This window comes from Leuresthes tenuis, unplaced genomic scaffold (genome assembly GCF_036924035.1).
Source record: "Leuresthes tenuis unplaced genomic scaffold, fLeuTen1.0.hap1 SCAF_17, whole genome shotgun sequence".
Lineage (NCBI taxonomy): Eukaryota > Metazoa > Chordata > Actinopteri > Atheriniformes > Atherinopsidae > Leuresthes > Leuresthes tenuis.
In genome coordinates, this window is record NW_027325371.1 from 14,654,558 (window position 1) to 14,667,687 (window position 13,130).

General features: G+C 44.9%; 1 protein-coding gene across 5 annotated transcripts in view; it reads left to right on the forward strand.

Moving 5' to 3' along the window:
* Nucleotides 1–666: 666 nt before the first annotated feature.
* Nucleotides 667–13,130, forward strand: part of tnrc6c1 (trinucleotide repeat containing adaptor 6C1) — a 43,882-nt gene continuing 31,418 nt past the window's right edge. For 4 of the 5 annotated variants that reach the window (XR_011908078.1, XM_072369754.1, XM_072369756.1 and 1 more), the window contains exons 1-3: nucleotides 667–736; nucleotides 6,273–6,390; nucleotides 7,242–7,263. Coding sequence is in view for 4 of the 5 variants with exons in the window: in XM_072369754.1 (XP_072225855.1) it covers nucleotides 6,328–6,390; nucleotides 7,242–7,263 (85 nt within the window). In the remaining variant the exon portion in view is untranslated. The other variant, XM_072369755.1, reaches the window with a different exon arrangement.

Below are 13,130 nucleotides of genomic sequence, written 5' to 3' on the forward strand. Positions count from 1 at the left end.
GAAAGGTCAATGACATTTATCAGAATATTGCAAGAATGATTAATACATGGAAGGGCTGCCTCCTCTGAACAAACCTCAAGGCTATACTAACCTCAAGTCAAACTTTGGTACAGCCCTCAAGGCTTTTGTGGTCACTGTGTATGTGGTGGTTATCAATGAGTTGGATATGTTTTAAATATCCAAATATAAAAATGACGTTAATAATCGATTCCCTCTTGGATATTTGGGGGATTCAGAAGTTCTTTTAATTATCAATATTATGGGTGGGTTTAGGACGATGCTTGCTTCATACATTGTAGTGTATTGACAATATAAATTGTGCCCTCTGTTGGTGTTATAAGACAGCACAGGTTTCATGCTGCACAAACTACAAACACAGCTCAAACATTTTTGCATATTTGGCCTTTCTCCATTGAACAATTCACTTTTCACTCGAAGTTTGTTCACTTCTACACTTGCTTACTTTCGTCTTTGGTAATATATCTTCAGGAAGGCTGACCGCATTGGTCGCTTTGCCGTGATGGAGGGGCTGCAGTTGTTATGGAAACACCGGGGGTGGAGCGTTGTGAAGTGGGACCAGTTTGTTTTGTTATTGATGGTCACATGGCACGGCGAGGCTCCACCCACCTTCCCCCGTTACCACCGATTCAACCGTCTCGAGCTCCTGCTCCGGTCAGTTACTACAAAATGGCTGCAGAGGCTCCGCCGCCGATGAGAACCTACTGAACGCTTTATGGTAGGATTTACATACCGCCTTGGCTGCTAAAGCACGAAACATTAGCTCCTGTGTCGCTTTCAACTTGTGCAGATACACGATATTTTGACGGTAAATGCAGCATCCGGATTGGGGATGAATTTTTTTTTTTTTAGCTCAGCCCACTTTGACATCAGTGTTGTCTTCGCCGCGGGTGCTCGGTTTTTATCGCAGTTGTTGGTGGTGTATGGGCTCGGTTTGGTTAGCATACGGCTGCCCGGCTGAGCATGTCGGTTTTCTTCATGGCAGTGCCACAGTAGCTTGGACTGGTCGACCTAACGAGCGCCGCAGTTTGGATAATCCAAGCCCAGTGCTGTTGCTTTTACCGAGCTGTCGTATTTGCAGCTCGGCAGACATTGGTGGGACGCTTGCCGCTTTGCGCTGCCGTGCAGGAGAGTTGACATGGATGTTGTTGGCGCTCATTCCCACAAAATATGCTTTGTGCCTCAGAGAGGACTAACATGCGTCACCTGACTGGCTTTAAACACATTAGCAAGCCGAGTTTACCTACAATGCACGAAAGCCTGCACAGTTTTACTGAGAATATTTGTGCGCGCATCCATCTCCATTCCGCACTTTGTGAACTGATAACTGCCAGCCTTCATTTTGAAATAACTGCTGGCCAGTGCATACTTCTGTTACTGAAATCTTCCGCCTCCTTCGCTTTGATAAAGTCCCGTTGCACGTAGCCAAGCTGCTTGTTGTTCCATCTTTGGGAAATCCAACTTGTCAGTTCTTTGTTTGCTGAGTGTGAGCATTAGAGAGCTGTGTAATCCCTGAGATATGATGCCTCCATCCCCTACAGCCCGGCTTGTTCTGCAGCTTGACATCATGCAGGGACACACACGCTCCCCTTGTGAGGGCAGTGTGTGCAGACTGGGGATGCCAGTGCCCTGATGCATGCAGAGGGCAGACTGACTCAAGCTTTGATTCCTGCTGGTTCTACAAATGTGTCTGAAGGTGGTGGCGGTTAAGGGAAGGGGTCGCTTGGGTCTTCTCTGTCCCTGCTGGGTCGGGGGGCCCCGAGTCAGCACCCAAGCCTCTGAAAGAGGCAGTGTGTATTCACAGAGAGGCACCAAAGGGGGCTTGATAACAAAAACAGAGCGCTAAATGCTGCGATTACTATACGGCTTAGGTCATAGCTTAACTTTCAGTTCAAAACCCTCAATGGCTCTTTGCTGGACTGGAGGAGGAGGGGGGGCATTTTGCCAGATAATGTCATTCGGTTTGGCGGATTTTTCAGATGCTAAGCTGGATTCTTGGGTGGAAATGATGAGCGTTGATTCTAGAAAAAGCCCTTTATTGCTGGAAAAAGCTCTAATCTCTGTAGTGTCAAACTTAAACATTTGCTAAAAATGCCATTTCCGCTCATCTTGCACTAATAAAGATGTTCTAATTCTTGGAGAGGTGCCGTTTGTATTGCAGACTGCTACCGCCCACAGTTGCTAGACTTTTATGGACTTATAAAGACGGAGGCTGAAATACTGATAGAGCCACATGATTGGATTTTAATAAGACGTTTGTTGAGGCTGTTCTTTGATGTGTTGGACCAGCAAATTGTCATCCAGCATGTTCCCAATATTTCTGCAGCACACAGCTGGCACTGGGACTGGAGATGAAGCTTTTGGAGTGTGTCCATAGAAGTTATTTTAGTGCCTTTCATAGCACACGTTTCTCTTTTCCTCGCCATTAGGCCGGGTCAGAAAGCATTAACGTGACCACACTGAGAATAGCTTCAAGTAGTACAATCCTCTTTGCCGAGCACAAGGACTTTGTGAGTGCTTACCGTGCGATTTTTAAACCTCGGTGCAAATGAAAGGTGCGTGTGACACGCTTGCTCTTTTTGTTTTTTTCTTTCTTTCTGTCTGTCTTGCTTGAGCTCGGTGTTGTATGCGAAGGTTTAAGGAGATGCGTTGCCCCAGCATATTGCGCTCCGTGCTCTGCCACGGCTGTAGCGGGTGCTGCTGTCCTTGCTGGCGAGCCTTTTCCCCGAGTGCTTGTCGTTCTCTTGTTTGGCTTACAGCGATGGCATTCCTGGCTCCGTGCCCGGCGACTGCCGTCTACCACCCCCCCCTCTCCCCCCTCTCCCCCCTCTCCCTCCCACATCCACAAACCAGCCTCATCATTCGTAGAACCTTCATCTTTTTTTTTTTTCGAGTCATTTACGCGTGACTTTCGAACGTCTCAACCCCATCTCCACTTCATTTTCAACAATTTTTTTTGCACCTGCTCATCCGAGCCTGTCCTTGATCTCTCATCAGTCTTTTTTTTTTTGCCCTGGCTTTCTTTGTCAGCACAGTGAGCATCTGGTTTAAAGGGGGACACCGAGCTCTAATCCTGTTTTTCTGACAGGAGATTGTAATTCCACACAACAGAGCCCAGCTTTCTGGCCTGTGTGTGCTTCATAGGTACACGGGATGTGCTTTCTCACTGCAAACTTATGGCACAGATCTGACCAAACTGCGCTGATTTCGCCTCCTCCGTCTGATAACTCATTTTCAGAATCCTGGTACACTCCTGGTGTATTATCAGAAGTGCTGCAGCATCCAGGTGAGCAGGAGTCCAAGGGTCGCTCTGTTGTCCACATGTTGGGAAATAAAATGGCAGGTCTCACTGAAAGAGCTTCAGTGTCCTGCTCGGGGACCAAATGTCTCTTAAACTGAGATGATTTTGACGCTTTGCTCAGCCCGTCCAGGTCAGAGGCCGACAGCAGCTCACTTTAACTGGAGCATCTCTCTTATCCTCTGATCCTACATGACACAAGCCCCACTCATGCCTTGGAAAGGAGCAGCCCCGGCTATATTTAGCATGGCAGCTGCACCAGCGGGTTCCATATCAGCCTGCTGGATGTAAAAATAAATAAATAAAATAAAGCGTTTGTGGCTATAAGTTGTCGGTGCCTGCCACAATTAGGGATGCAGAATTTATTGTGTGGCTCTTTTTAGTGTTGCTCTTTTGAAGCGTCATCCTCAGCTGAAAAGGACCAACTGAGGACCAACCCACTGTGCAATGTTGTTGAAGTTCTTAGGGCCAATATTTTAACTGGTACAGTCTTCTAAGCTGGCAGCACTTTCAGTTTGACCCGTTTAATTCTGCTGAGATAACAAGCGACTGGTTGTCTGTGTCCTCCTCTGCGAGAAGATGACCATCGTTTGAACCTGAAGAGCTCAGGATCGTTTTCTTCCTCGTCTTCATCCATCTGGGGCTATTGAGGGTGAACACAGAGCAAGCATGAGCTCTGTGTGGTTTAAAGTTGTCCAGATATACGTGTATTGACAGGCAGTCCTGGTGAAAAGCTTCTACACCTGCACCCATTCTTAAGAGTTTGAATAAGCGCTTCCGGCTCTTGGAAGACGTTTCAGCTGTCATTGTAAAAGGCTCGTGGAAGTTGTGGAAGAACCATTCACACTGATGGGTGATTAAGGTCACGTATGTCCCCGACTTACCTGGCGATTAGGATTACCTTAACTTGGATGGCTGAGAATCCACAACAACACCAACCCATTCATTTGGAACGCCATTTCTGTTGGTATCTGGTCGACTCTCTTGCATTGAAGGTGGTGGGGCTGCGCATAAGTTGGTCACTGAAAAATTAAGGACGTGGATGATCAGTGGGCGTTAAAATGCAGTTTATCAGAAACCCTTTGCTTCATTTAACATAAAGCACTTTACATGACATGAGAAAAAAAGACTAATTGTGTACGTAAGATCCAAAGCGGACATGAAATGAATGTAGATCCAGTACGCAGAAGAAGAAGCCGGTAACGGCTAATAATAACCACAAGGGATAACATGAATCTTTCTGTAAAGAAAACAAGAAAGTGTCCATGTAAATGATGTAGCTGAATTCCCAATAAAGCTGCTCTCAATCCCACGATTTCTTTTGTCAAATGGCTTAAAGCGTCAAAAATCGGGACTGATAATCCGCTCATTAAGACCACGTCGACTCGCAGGCGCTTAAAGCGTTTCCACGCTGTCACGCCACTCCAATAAGAGCCCGATTCTACAACCTCAGCATCATCTGACAAAACCATAATTCACATAAATGATTAAAGACGGCATCCGTGCATTGATTTGTGTTCCATCTGCTCGTATGGTGATCTGCCACACAGAAAGTTAGAGGCGGCACGATGTCTTGAACATTTCCTCTCAGGGCCCACAGCATCATGACGTCATATGGTGACAGTTTGAATGTATTGTGTACCCACAAAAAGGCATCCAGCTGTTAAAACACGTCTGATAATGCCTACTTGGATGGACACCTCTGTCCGAGATGGGGCTTTCTTCTCCTGGACTTCATAAAAATGCATATTTGTGCCTCGTGTTCAGCAGACGGACACAAAATGCCCTCACGGATTTAGTTGACATTTGCAACAAAGGGCAAGAACAGGGCGGTCAGAAGCCAGAGCAAGGACACGTTTTTTTTCTTTTTCACGTAGACTTTGTTGAACCCAAGCTCTCAACAATGTCACCCAGCTGTTTTGGCTGATTGATCAGATTTGCGCTTCACCGTGGACTACTTTCCCAGGTTTCTCCACATTTTTCTTGTTTCCACAGTTGGACGAAACTGATTTCAGCGCTGCGTTTAAGGGTACTGTCTCTCCCCACCTGACTGCTCGCCGGGGCCTTTGGGAGTTCCTGTTGCCAGGCAATGGCACATGTCGCCGGCGCCTGCAGAGGGATAGTCTTGGCAGGAGAACAGGCTGATGGTTTCATGTACAATGTCACATTTTAAGGTTCAAGGATTCAGCCGAATGTATTTTTCCAGATGTGCTCTTCCTCCGTCTTTGTCCTTATTGCTGAAAAAACACAGCTCGCGTTTAAGAAAAACAAGGATTTTTTCTTTTTCTTTTTTCACTGGAAGCTTTGGGCTTGGGTGTAAAGCGGCTTCCAGCTGGTTGCCTTGTCATATGAAACAATGCTGTATTGTAGGGTTGCTTTCAGCTTCAGCGTGTGAATGTTGTCAACACTTTGATCCTCAGCACTGGGTGCTGAAGATTTACGGTGCAACCAGTAGGGTTTAGAGACGGTGTCAACAACCCAGAAGGCTGTCATGAATTGTGTTTCTGTGGTCGGCCCACACATTAGGTTTGTTGGGGATCCATTTCCCTGTTTGGGTGTGTCGACTGAAGACTGGGAGCCTCGTCTCCAGGGGCCCCAGCATGCTAGACCTACGAGGCTTCCCTAATAGTTTCCAGAACCAAAGACCGCCAAAATATAACACACACATGCTCTGTTTGCACACTTAAAACGTGTTGAGAGTGTTTGTGGGTTCGTGTTGCACTCTGCTCCCGAGCTGCATGTGTCTTTACATTGTTATGTCGAGCAGTTGTTTAATGGCCACACGCATGATGTTCCATGTGTCTTACTGACATGCAGATTTTTTCTTTTTTTGCCTAAGAGAACAACAATTGAACACTATAGTCAAATAAATCACTTGGGCTGAGGTGAGACGCTCATCACCCTCAGCAGGTGCTTGGGATAAATACTTGTCCTTCTCTCTGTTTTTATGTTCAAGCTGTGAAAAGAAGCAAAAAAACAAAAAAAAAAACACACGAGGAGAGAACCATTTGATGGAAGATAAGAAAAAGAAAAAACAAGAAGAGAAGAAAAAGAAAGAAGCTGCTCAGAAAAAGGTAATTTTTACTTGAAAACCCACCTCCTCCCCATGCTTTAAGTTGAACTGTTTCCGTCTGCCGCTCAACAAAACTCGACACGTTAAGATAGTTTAAGCTCCGGTAATTAAAGCTGTTGTGGTCAGCTGATGAACCGTTCCTATAATCAGTTTTTAAGAAGCTCAATTAGAGCTCCTTGTGTACGAATTTGGAACTTTTCCCACCGAGAAACATCTTTGTTTGATTGCTATTTCCCGACTTTCCGTTAAACCATTTCCGTCATTGTAATGCCAAGCAGTTTATGTCATAATAGAAAAAGCTAATCAATGAGTTGAGACTCCTTTCATTCTGTTATAACGCAGCACGGCTCTGCAACAGGTGCTTTCATTGCAGCTGTATTGCATCCAACATGTGCGTCCTGAGCACATGGATTTTGTGATGTTTTCTCAGGACACGGCTTTATGTATTCCTCGTCCTCGCTGCGTCTTCTTCTACCGTTACTCACCACTTTATCCTTTCAGTGGGTCGTCTTTTTACAGTGTTATGTCGCATCTGTCCTCGACCTTTTGTGTCAGTGCTGGTCAAGGTTTGTGTGTGTGTCTGTGTGTGTCTGTGTGTGTGTGTGTGTGTGTGTCCAGTGAACCCATTCACCCTCGTCGAGGACTAAGAATGAACATGAAGCTTTTTAGTATTTCAAAACAAGAACAAAACCAGGCCTGAAGATTGTTGTCGCTCGTTACTGCAAAGCCGTTGCGCAGCTGGTGACACAGCACGCAAAAATACATTTCCTGTTTAAAAAAGAAAAATAGAAAAAGATGCTTATCGTGGTTTTGTGAATAATTTTTTTTCCTTTTCTTTCCTTTTCTTTTCAGGCCACAGAACAGATAACCAAAGGTAAGTTGTGACTACTGGTTTTAACTTGGATCAATATATTTCTTGCATATTCTCCTTTGTCTGCCTGGCAAAATGACAAAGATGTTTCAAAACAAGAAGGAGGCTGACTGACTGTGTGAGGGGGAGAAATTGAGTATCGACCTATTTAGATGGCTATTACCTGATAAGCCTGAAAAGCCTCGGTTTGAGCTCAGCTGACAGCTGTGTGGGGACAGGAACCATTAGATTTTGTTAAAGTAAAGCACTTTCAACTGGAATTGTTAGCAGCAGCCAGGTGGTCTGAACTACCTGAGCTGAAATGGAAGCCAGGTGCCCATACAAGACTAATAAGGAGCACAGGGAAGGTGCAGCTGCTCCTCTGGCCTCCCTATTGGCTTCTCGGGCATACCTCGGAGGGTAGAGGTGAGGAGGGATCTCAGAAGAAAAGACAGCAAAACAGCCAACAAACAAACATGAGAAAGATATAACGCATAAATAAGACTGAAAGATTGCTTTTCTTGTGGCTCTTATGGCAGCTGCCCTCTTCGGTTTGTTTCCCCAAGCCGGTGCTCTTAATGAACTCAGAAGCCATGAAGGTTTGTCAGTTAGACGGGGCGTTCATGAGCAGATTTTCAGGAGATGAGAATCTCTGGTGCCCGGTCATTTGTGTGCCTGTGTCCAAAATTGCGTTCAGATAATTGTTGGTTAGTTTGGGTGGCTAAATTTGTTTAGATGTGCAGAAAGCGCCTTAATTCAGCTGTGAGGAGTCAGCTCTTTGACCTCCAACTCCCTCCTTGAAGTATGGGTTAATGGAACTATAATGTCACAGACATGCTCCCTCCCACCCCCAACACCCTAAGTCAAACAAGGCTTTAATATGCACCGGTAACCCCTTTTCAGACATAAGATGAGTAATATCAGGACGAAGCGATGCCATTCAATCATTCAGATATTGACTTTTTCGTTAATGTTCCTCACCCCTCGTTCTGTGAAATAAACGAAAAGAGCGACGGCGCGTAGTATTTACCAAATGTCAAAATGCGTCCTATCGCTGTAACGGTTCATATTATCCTGCGAATCACACCGTCGTTGCGTGAAACATAGCACCGGTTGATGAGGTTCTAAATGTTTAAGACTGTCGGTGTTATACTTGTGAGGGCTTTCATTACGCTGGCCGTAACAGTGTAGTTGTCATCGGCTCGAGTAAAAGGAGATCTCGGAGGACCACCTCCATCGTCACGGCTGCAGGGTTACTGTGTTTCTCACGTATCTACATATGGATTCATGTGAAGCTGACAAACACGCAGCTTTATGTTGGGCGAGGCTGTGCTGAATCGGACGCTGCCGTAACATTGTTGTATAGTTGGACAGAAAATAAGTCGCATAGTTTGGACCGTGCTTTTATTTTTCTATATTTAACAACACAATTGGTCAGATTCCTATTTAACAACACAATCATGTGTCAAACTGACACTGTCAAACCTAAAATGTCATTGTTTCCCTTGCTCCATGTCATAAGTGATGTGTATATGTTGCCATGTCCCACCTCCTCACATTGCCATGCCAAAGCACCGGGGGGGAGGGGTAATTCACACATTATGTTGAGTTGCCATCAGATAAATGGGAAGCAGTGTTGTAGTTTCTTGTAGTTTCTTAACTGCGGCTCATAACAGGAAAAGGATGTTACCTCATTTTAATGTTAGATTTGATTGTTTAGCATGCTCTGTGAGTTTTTGTGCTCTACTGTTTTGAAATCATGCTCTAATTCTGACAAATACCGCCCACTTTCCTCACAATCAAACTGTTTATACAGTAGTTTATCCTTTTTGTTCCTTCTCCCACCCTCATGTTCGCATGTCAAACACGTTCATAACTCAGAAAACTGTACAGATGTGAAGCTGTGCAGCTGTGCGGTAAAGGACTTTAATTTGTTGACTCCGTTTCTGTGGTGAAAGCCAGCTAAATACCAGAGGCAGTGTCGCACCGAGGCTGGACTTTTTTGTCTGTGCATGTGTGTGTTTTGTACCACCTGTTCCTATGTGATTTGTGTCTGGCTCCTTGGGACCCACCGGATCTCAATCCCCCAATGCTGTTTGCTTCTCCATTGGGCCCCAGCATCCAGTGACACCAGTGAAATCTACACCAGATGATGAGTTGTAGCACTTTTGTCCACTGATTAGTTGTTGGATTAAGTGAAACTCTTTAGGAAGGTGAATTTGGTCAGAGATGCAAAAGGATGTGTTTAAGTGAAGAGCTTAAACTGAATGAAAGCCTCAACTGTCACATGTAACATGACAGTTGCGTGTTGGATTTATTCTTGTTATCAGTTGCAGGAAACCGTAACTTCAAACAATAAATCCAAAGAACTAATAAAATGAAAGATGCAGATTGTCTGTGATGCTAAAGTCAGGTGCAATGGGACCTAATTAGGAGAACATGGCAAGTGTTGGGGCTGAATAAACATGCAGTCATACACAAGAGGTTTCCAGGAGGGACCCCAAGCATCATAGTAACACTACACCACCTCCCATCATGTCTAGCAGAGAGGCCCACCACGGGACCAGAGGAGGACAGCAAAAGGTGGGCTGCAAGGAAAGAGATGGAAGGAACTGTTATGGTTAGTTCTGTGCGAAGAGTGAGGGGAGGTGGCTGCTGAAACACGGGGCCTCAGCTTGATTTGAGAGGGCTGGAAAACTGTGTGCGAGAGCAAAAGAAACAGATGGGGGTCACGTGAAACTGTTAGATTGCACTCCAGTTTCCTGTTTGCCGACACAGCTGAGGGGGCCCTTTGTAGGTTATTTCTACTGGCCCATTTCTGTGAGACGCACGCAAACACACACACACTCCCTCTCCCTGTCCCCTCATGTAACAGTCAAACACCAGCTGCATGTTGTGCGTGCTTTTTGTGTCTGCACAAACACACAAGTGCTGCTTCGCTCCTATTAAGTTTTATAATGGCACTCAGAAATGCCACCCCGTGACTCTCTGGAAAAGAAATTCAGATTTTTATGAGCAAACATTGGCCTGCACTTCACACCTTGGCTGTTCGGTTAGTGCACTATCTGGTTTCTTTAGCGGGCAGCTGCCCGTTGACCTCTGCTGCAGACTACACAACTCAGCCCAGACTGCTCGAAAAGCAGGGTTTCCCTGTTGAAAGTAGTTCACTTTGTGGTTTGAAAAGCTAAATGAACTCAGCCAAAGGCAGATATGGGATTTTTGCATGGCACGATTTCAAAAGCCAAACTACTATTAAATCCATCTGCATATTATGAACTGCTAAGTAGGTGAATTTATGAGAAAGCCATGTGTATGGAAACATTGTTGCATGTCTGCCTGAGTAAAAACAGGTGTGTGGAGCTTTCTGTACTTTAGCAGTTCATTTGCAGTGAGTCAAATGTGGGCCACTCTGTAACCGTCCTCCTTATAGCAGCCCACAAGCTAAGTCTTTCCATCTCATTGGTCTCTTAATCATTATTCATAAAATGAGAGACAGTCCAGTTTAGCGTCGCAGTCTCCATTTTTTTCATTTATTTTTTTTTTCTCCTGTGAGCTCATATTTCACTGATGATGCAGGACAACATCCAGCCAACAGCATCCACTTGTTGGCTTACCTGTCACGACTTGTAACTTGAATGTGAAAAAAACAAAACATTGCAACTTAAAGGCAGGTGTCCTTTGTATGGGCCGGATGAACCGAGCTCACGGTATCTGACGGTCTTTATCTTGCTGTAGGCACTGAAGTTGGCTGTAGCATTTTTTTTTTGTTGTTGTTGGGTTGTGGAATGCCAGGAAACATTATACTGATATAAATGAAAAGTGCTATTGTTGTGACAGTCGACTGCATGCTGGAGGCTGTTTCAGCTGGACCCATTTGTGCCTACAATCGCTTTTTAGTATTAACATAAATGAATGATTTCATGGTATTATATTTAATCCACCCATCTGTTTTCTGTTGCTTGTACGGGTCTCGTTGCTTCACTTGATTTCGTAACCAGAAATTAGATGTACTTTAGTTTCTTTACATTGAAGTTGAAGTTGGCTGAAATCCTTGAACTACTGAGGCAAAATTGTCCTCAAGTGTGTTCTAACATAAGATGTACACATCCACTTATGCATTCGCCTAAAAAGTCAAACTCAGTTAGCGTGGATGTAGTTGTGTTTCACTTACTATTTAGATATCAGCAGTCTGCAGAAGAGTAACTGTGATATTTGAATTTCAAATTTCGGGAAGTCCCATTTAGCCGTTTACCACATGCAGGGATTTTTTTTTTCCTGCAGTGAAGATGCTGTCTGATTTGATAGCGTCATATTATAGAGTCAGACATTTTCTATGTACACATGCCCGGCAAACAGTAACTTTAAACAGTCTGTTTCTGTGCGTTGTCACCGATCAGCTGAGGCATGCTGCTGTCAACAAGCTACACTGGACTTCATTTCCAAGGGTTAATGAGCCATTGGGTTTCTATTCTTGCAGTGAATTCTCATCCCTATCAATGGCAGGGCATAAGAGACGCATGCATCAAGGCGCACATTTACGTAGTGCAATAAAAGATAACATTATTATAAGTAGCGTCGCCACAGTAATTTCATAACCAATTAATTTACCGTTTCGCATTCGCTTAATTACGCCCAGCGCTTTGTGTTGGAGAGCCATAAATTGTGGTGCGATCAGGGAGCGCGGGGGGGATTTATACCGGTGCCCCTCTTGTAATCGTCACCGGCTCTTTCAGACATCTTATCCCAAGGAGCACAGCAGAAATGAATGCAGCGGTCGTAACGACAAAGTGCATTTTAAAGAAGGAGTGGAGGAAGCGTTGGATTCAGCTGCTGCTATACATAGACTGTGCACGAGTCTATTGCCAGCACATGTTGTCACTGCAGTCATTTTTCACTCACCATTGGCTCAACTGACATATGGGCCTGGTTCTACCATGAGGGTACAATCAGAGCACTAAAGACAAGTTAAAGAATTAAAGGATTTATCATGGAAAAAGCAAGATTTTACTCGTATTCATATTTTTTGGTATAGAGACCAACAAGTTAGAAATTGTCTTTCAGGTCACGGTGTGGAGGGATGTCGCGTTTCAGACATTTAGCCGAGTCCAAGTCTGTGCTTTTACAGAGAATGTTTTACACAATGAAAAAGCTGACCGTTCAAGAACGAATGAAACAAAATATTCAATCACGGGGATACAACTCAAGAGCCGAATGAGATTTCTGCATCACAGACCTTCCCAGCCTCTCGCTGTTTCTGTGGCGAGCTAACGCTGCCGTCTGAGTTGGTGCGGGCTCAGCAGGTGCTGCCCAGGTCAAGAGGACAGGATGTTCCACGCTCTTTCACGCTTCACTTCCTCTAAGTCATAACACAGTGGAATCTGGGCTGCCTACAGCTGTTGGCACAAAAGGCCATGGGCATGGGAGTGATGAGTCCAGGGAAATGGTTTGTTTCTGCCCTCCACCCGCCTTCTGAGACCAGCGGTTGTCCAGAAAGAGCTCCTTTAACCTCTGAGCTGTCATAAGATGAGGAAACTGTGTTTGGCCAGAGATCATAGAGGGAATCTAACTAGCGTTACCTCACAGTGTCGAGTGTGCGAGAAACGCTCTAATCTGTTGAGTTCCTTTCATTGTACCGTTAGATATGTAGCGCTTTTGAATTTCTAAGTGGAGTCTGATGAAGGAAAGGTTCCCTCTTAACTACAGATTCCCGATTTTTTTCATTTCTAATTAAAGCCTTTAATCGTCTCTCTTGTGAGGTTTGCAGCTCACATTTCAAAGCCTGCGGGAAGAATGAGACGGAGATCTCTGCAGACATGCCTCCCCTCTTTATTCGTCATTCGTTGATACTTTTTCTGCTACCTTTTTAGCAGACGTCTGATAAGTATCCGATT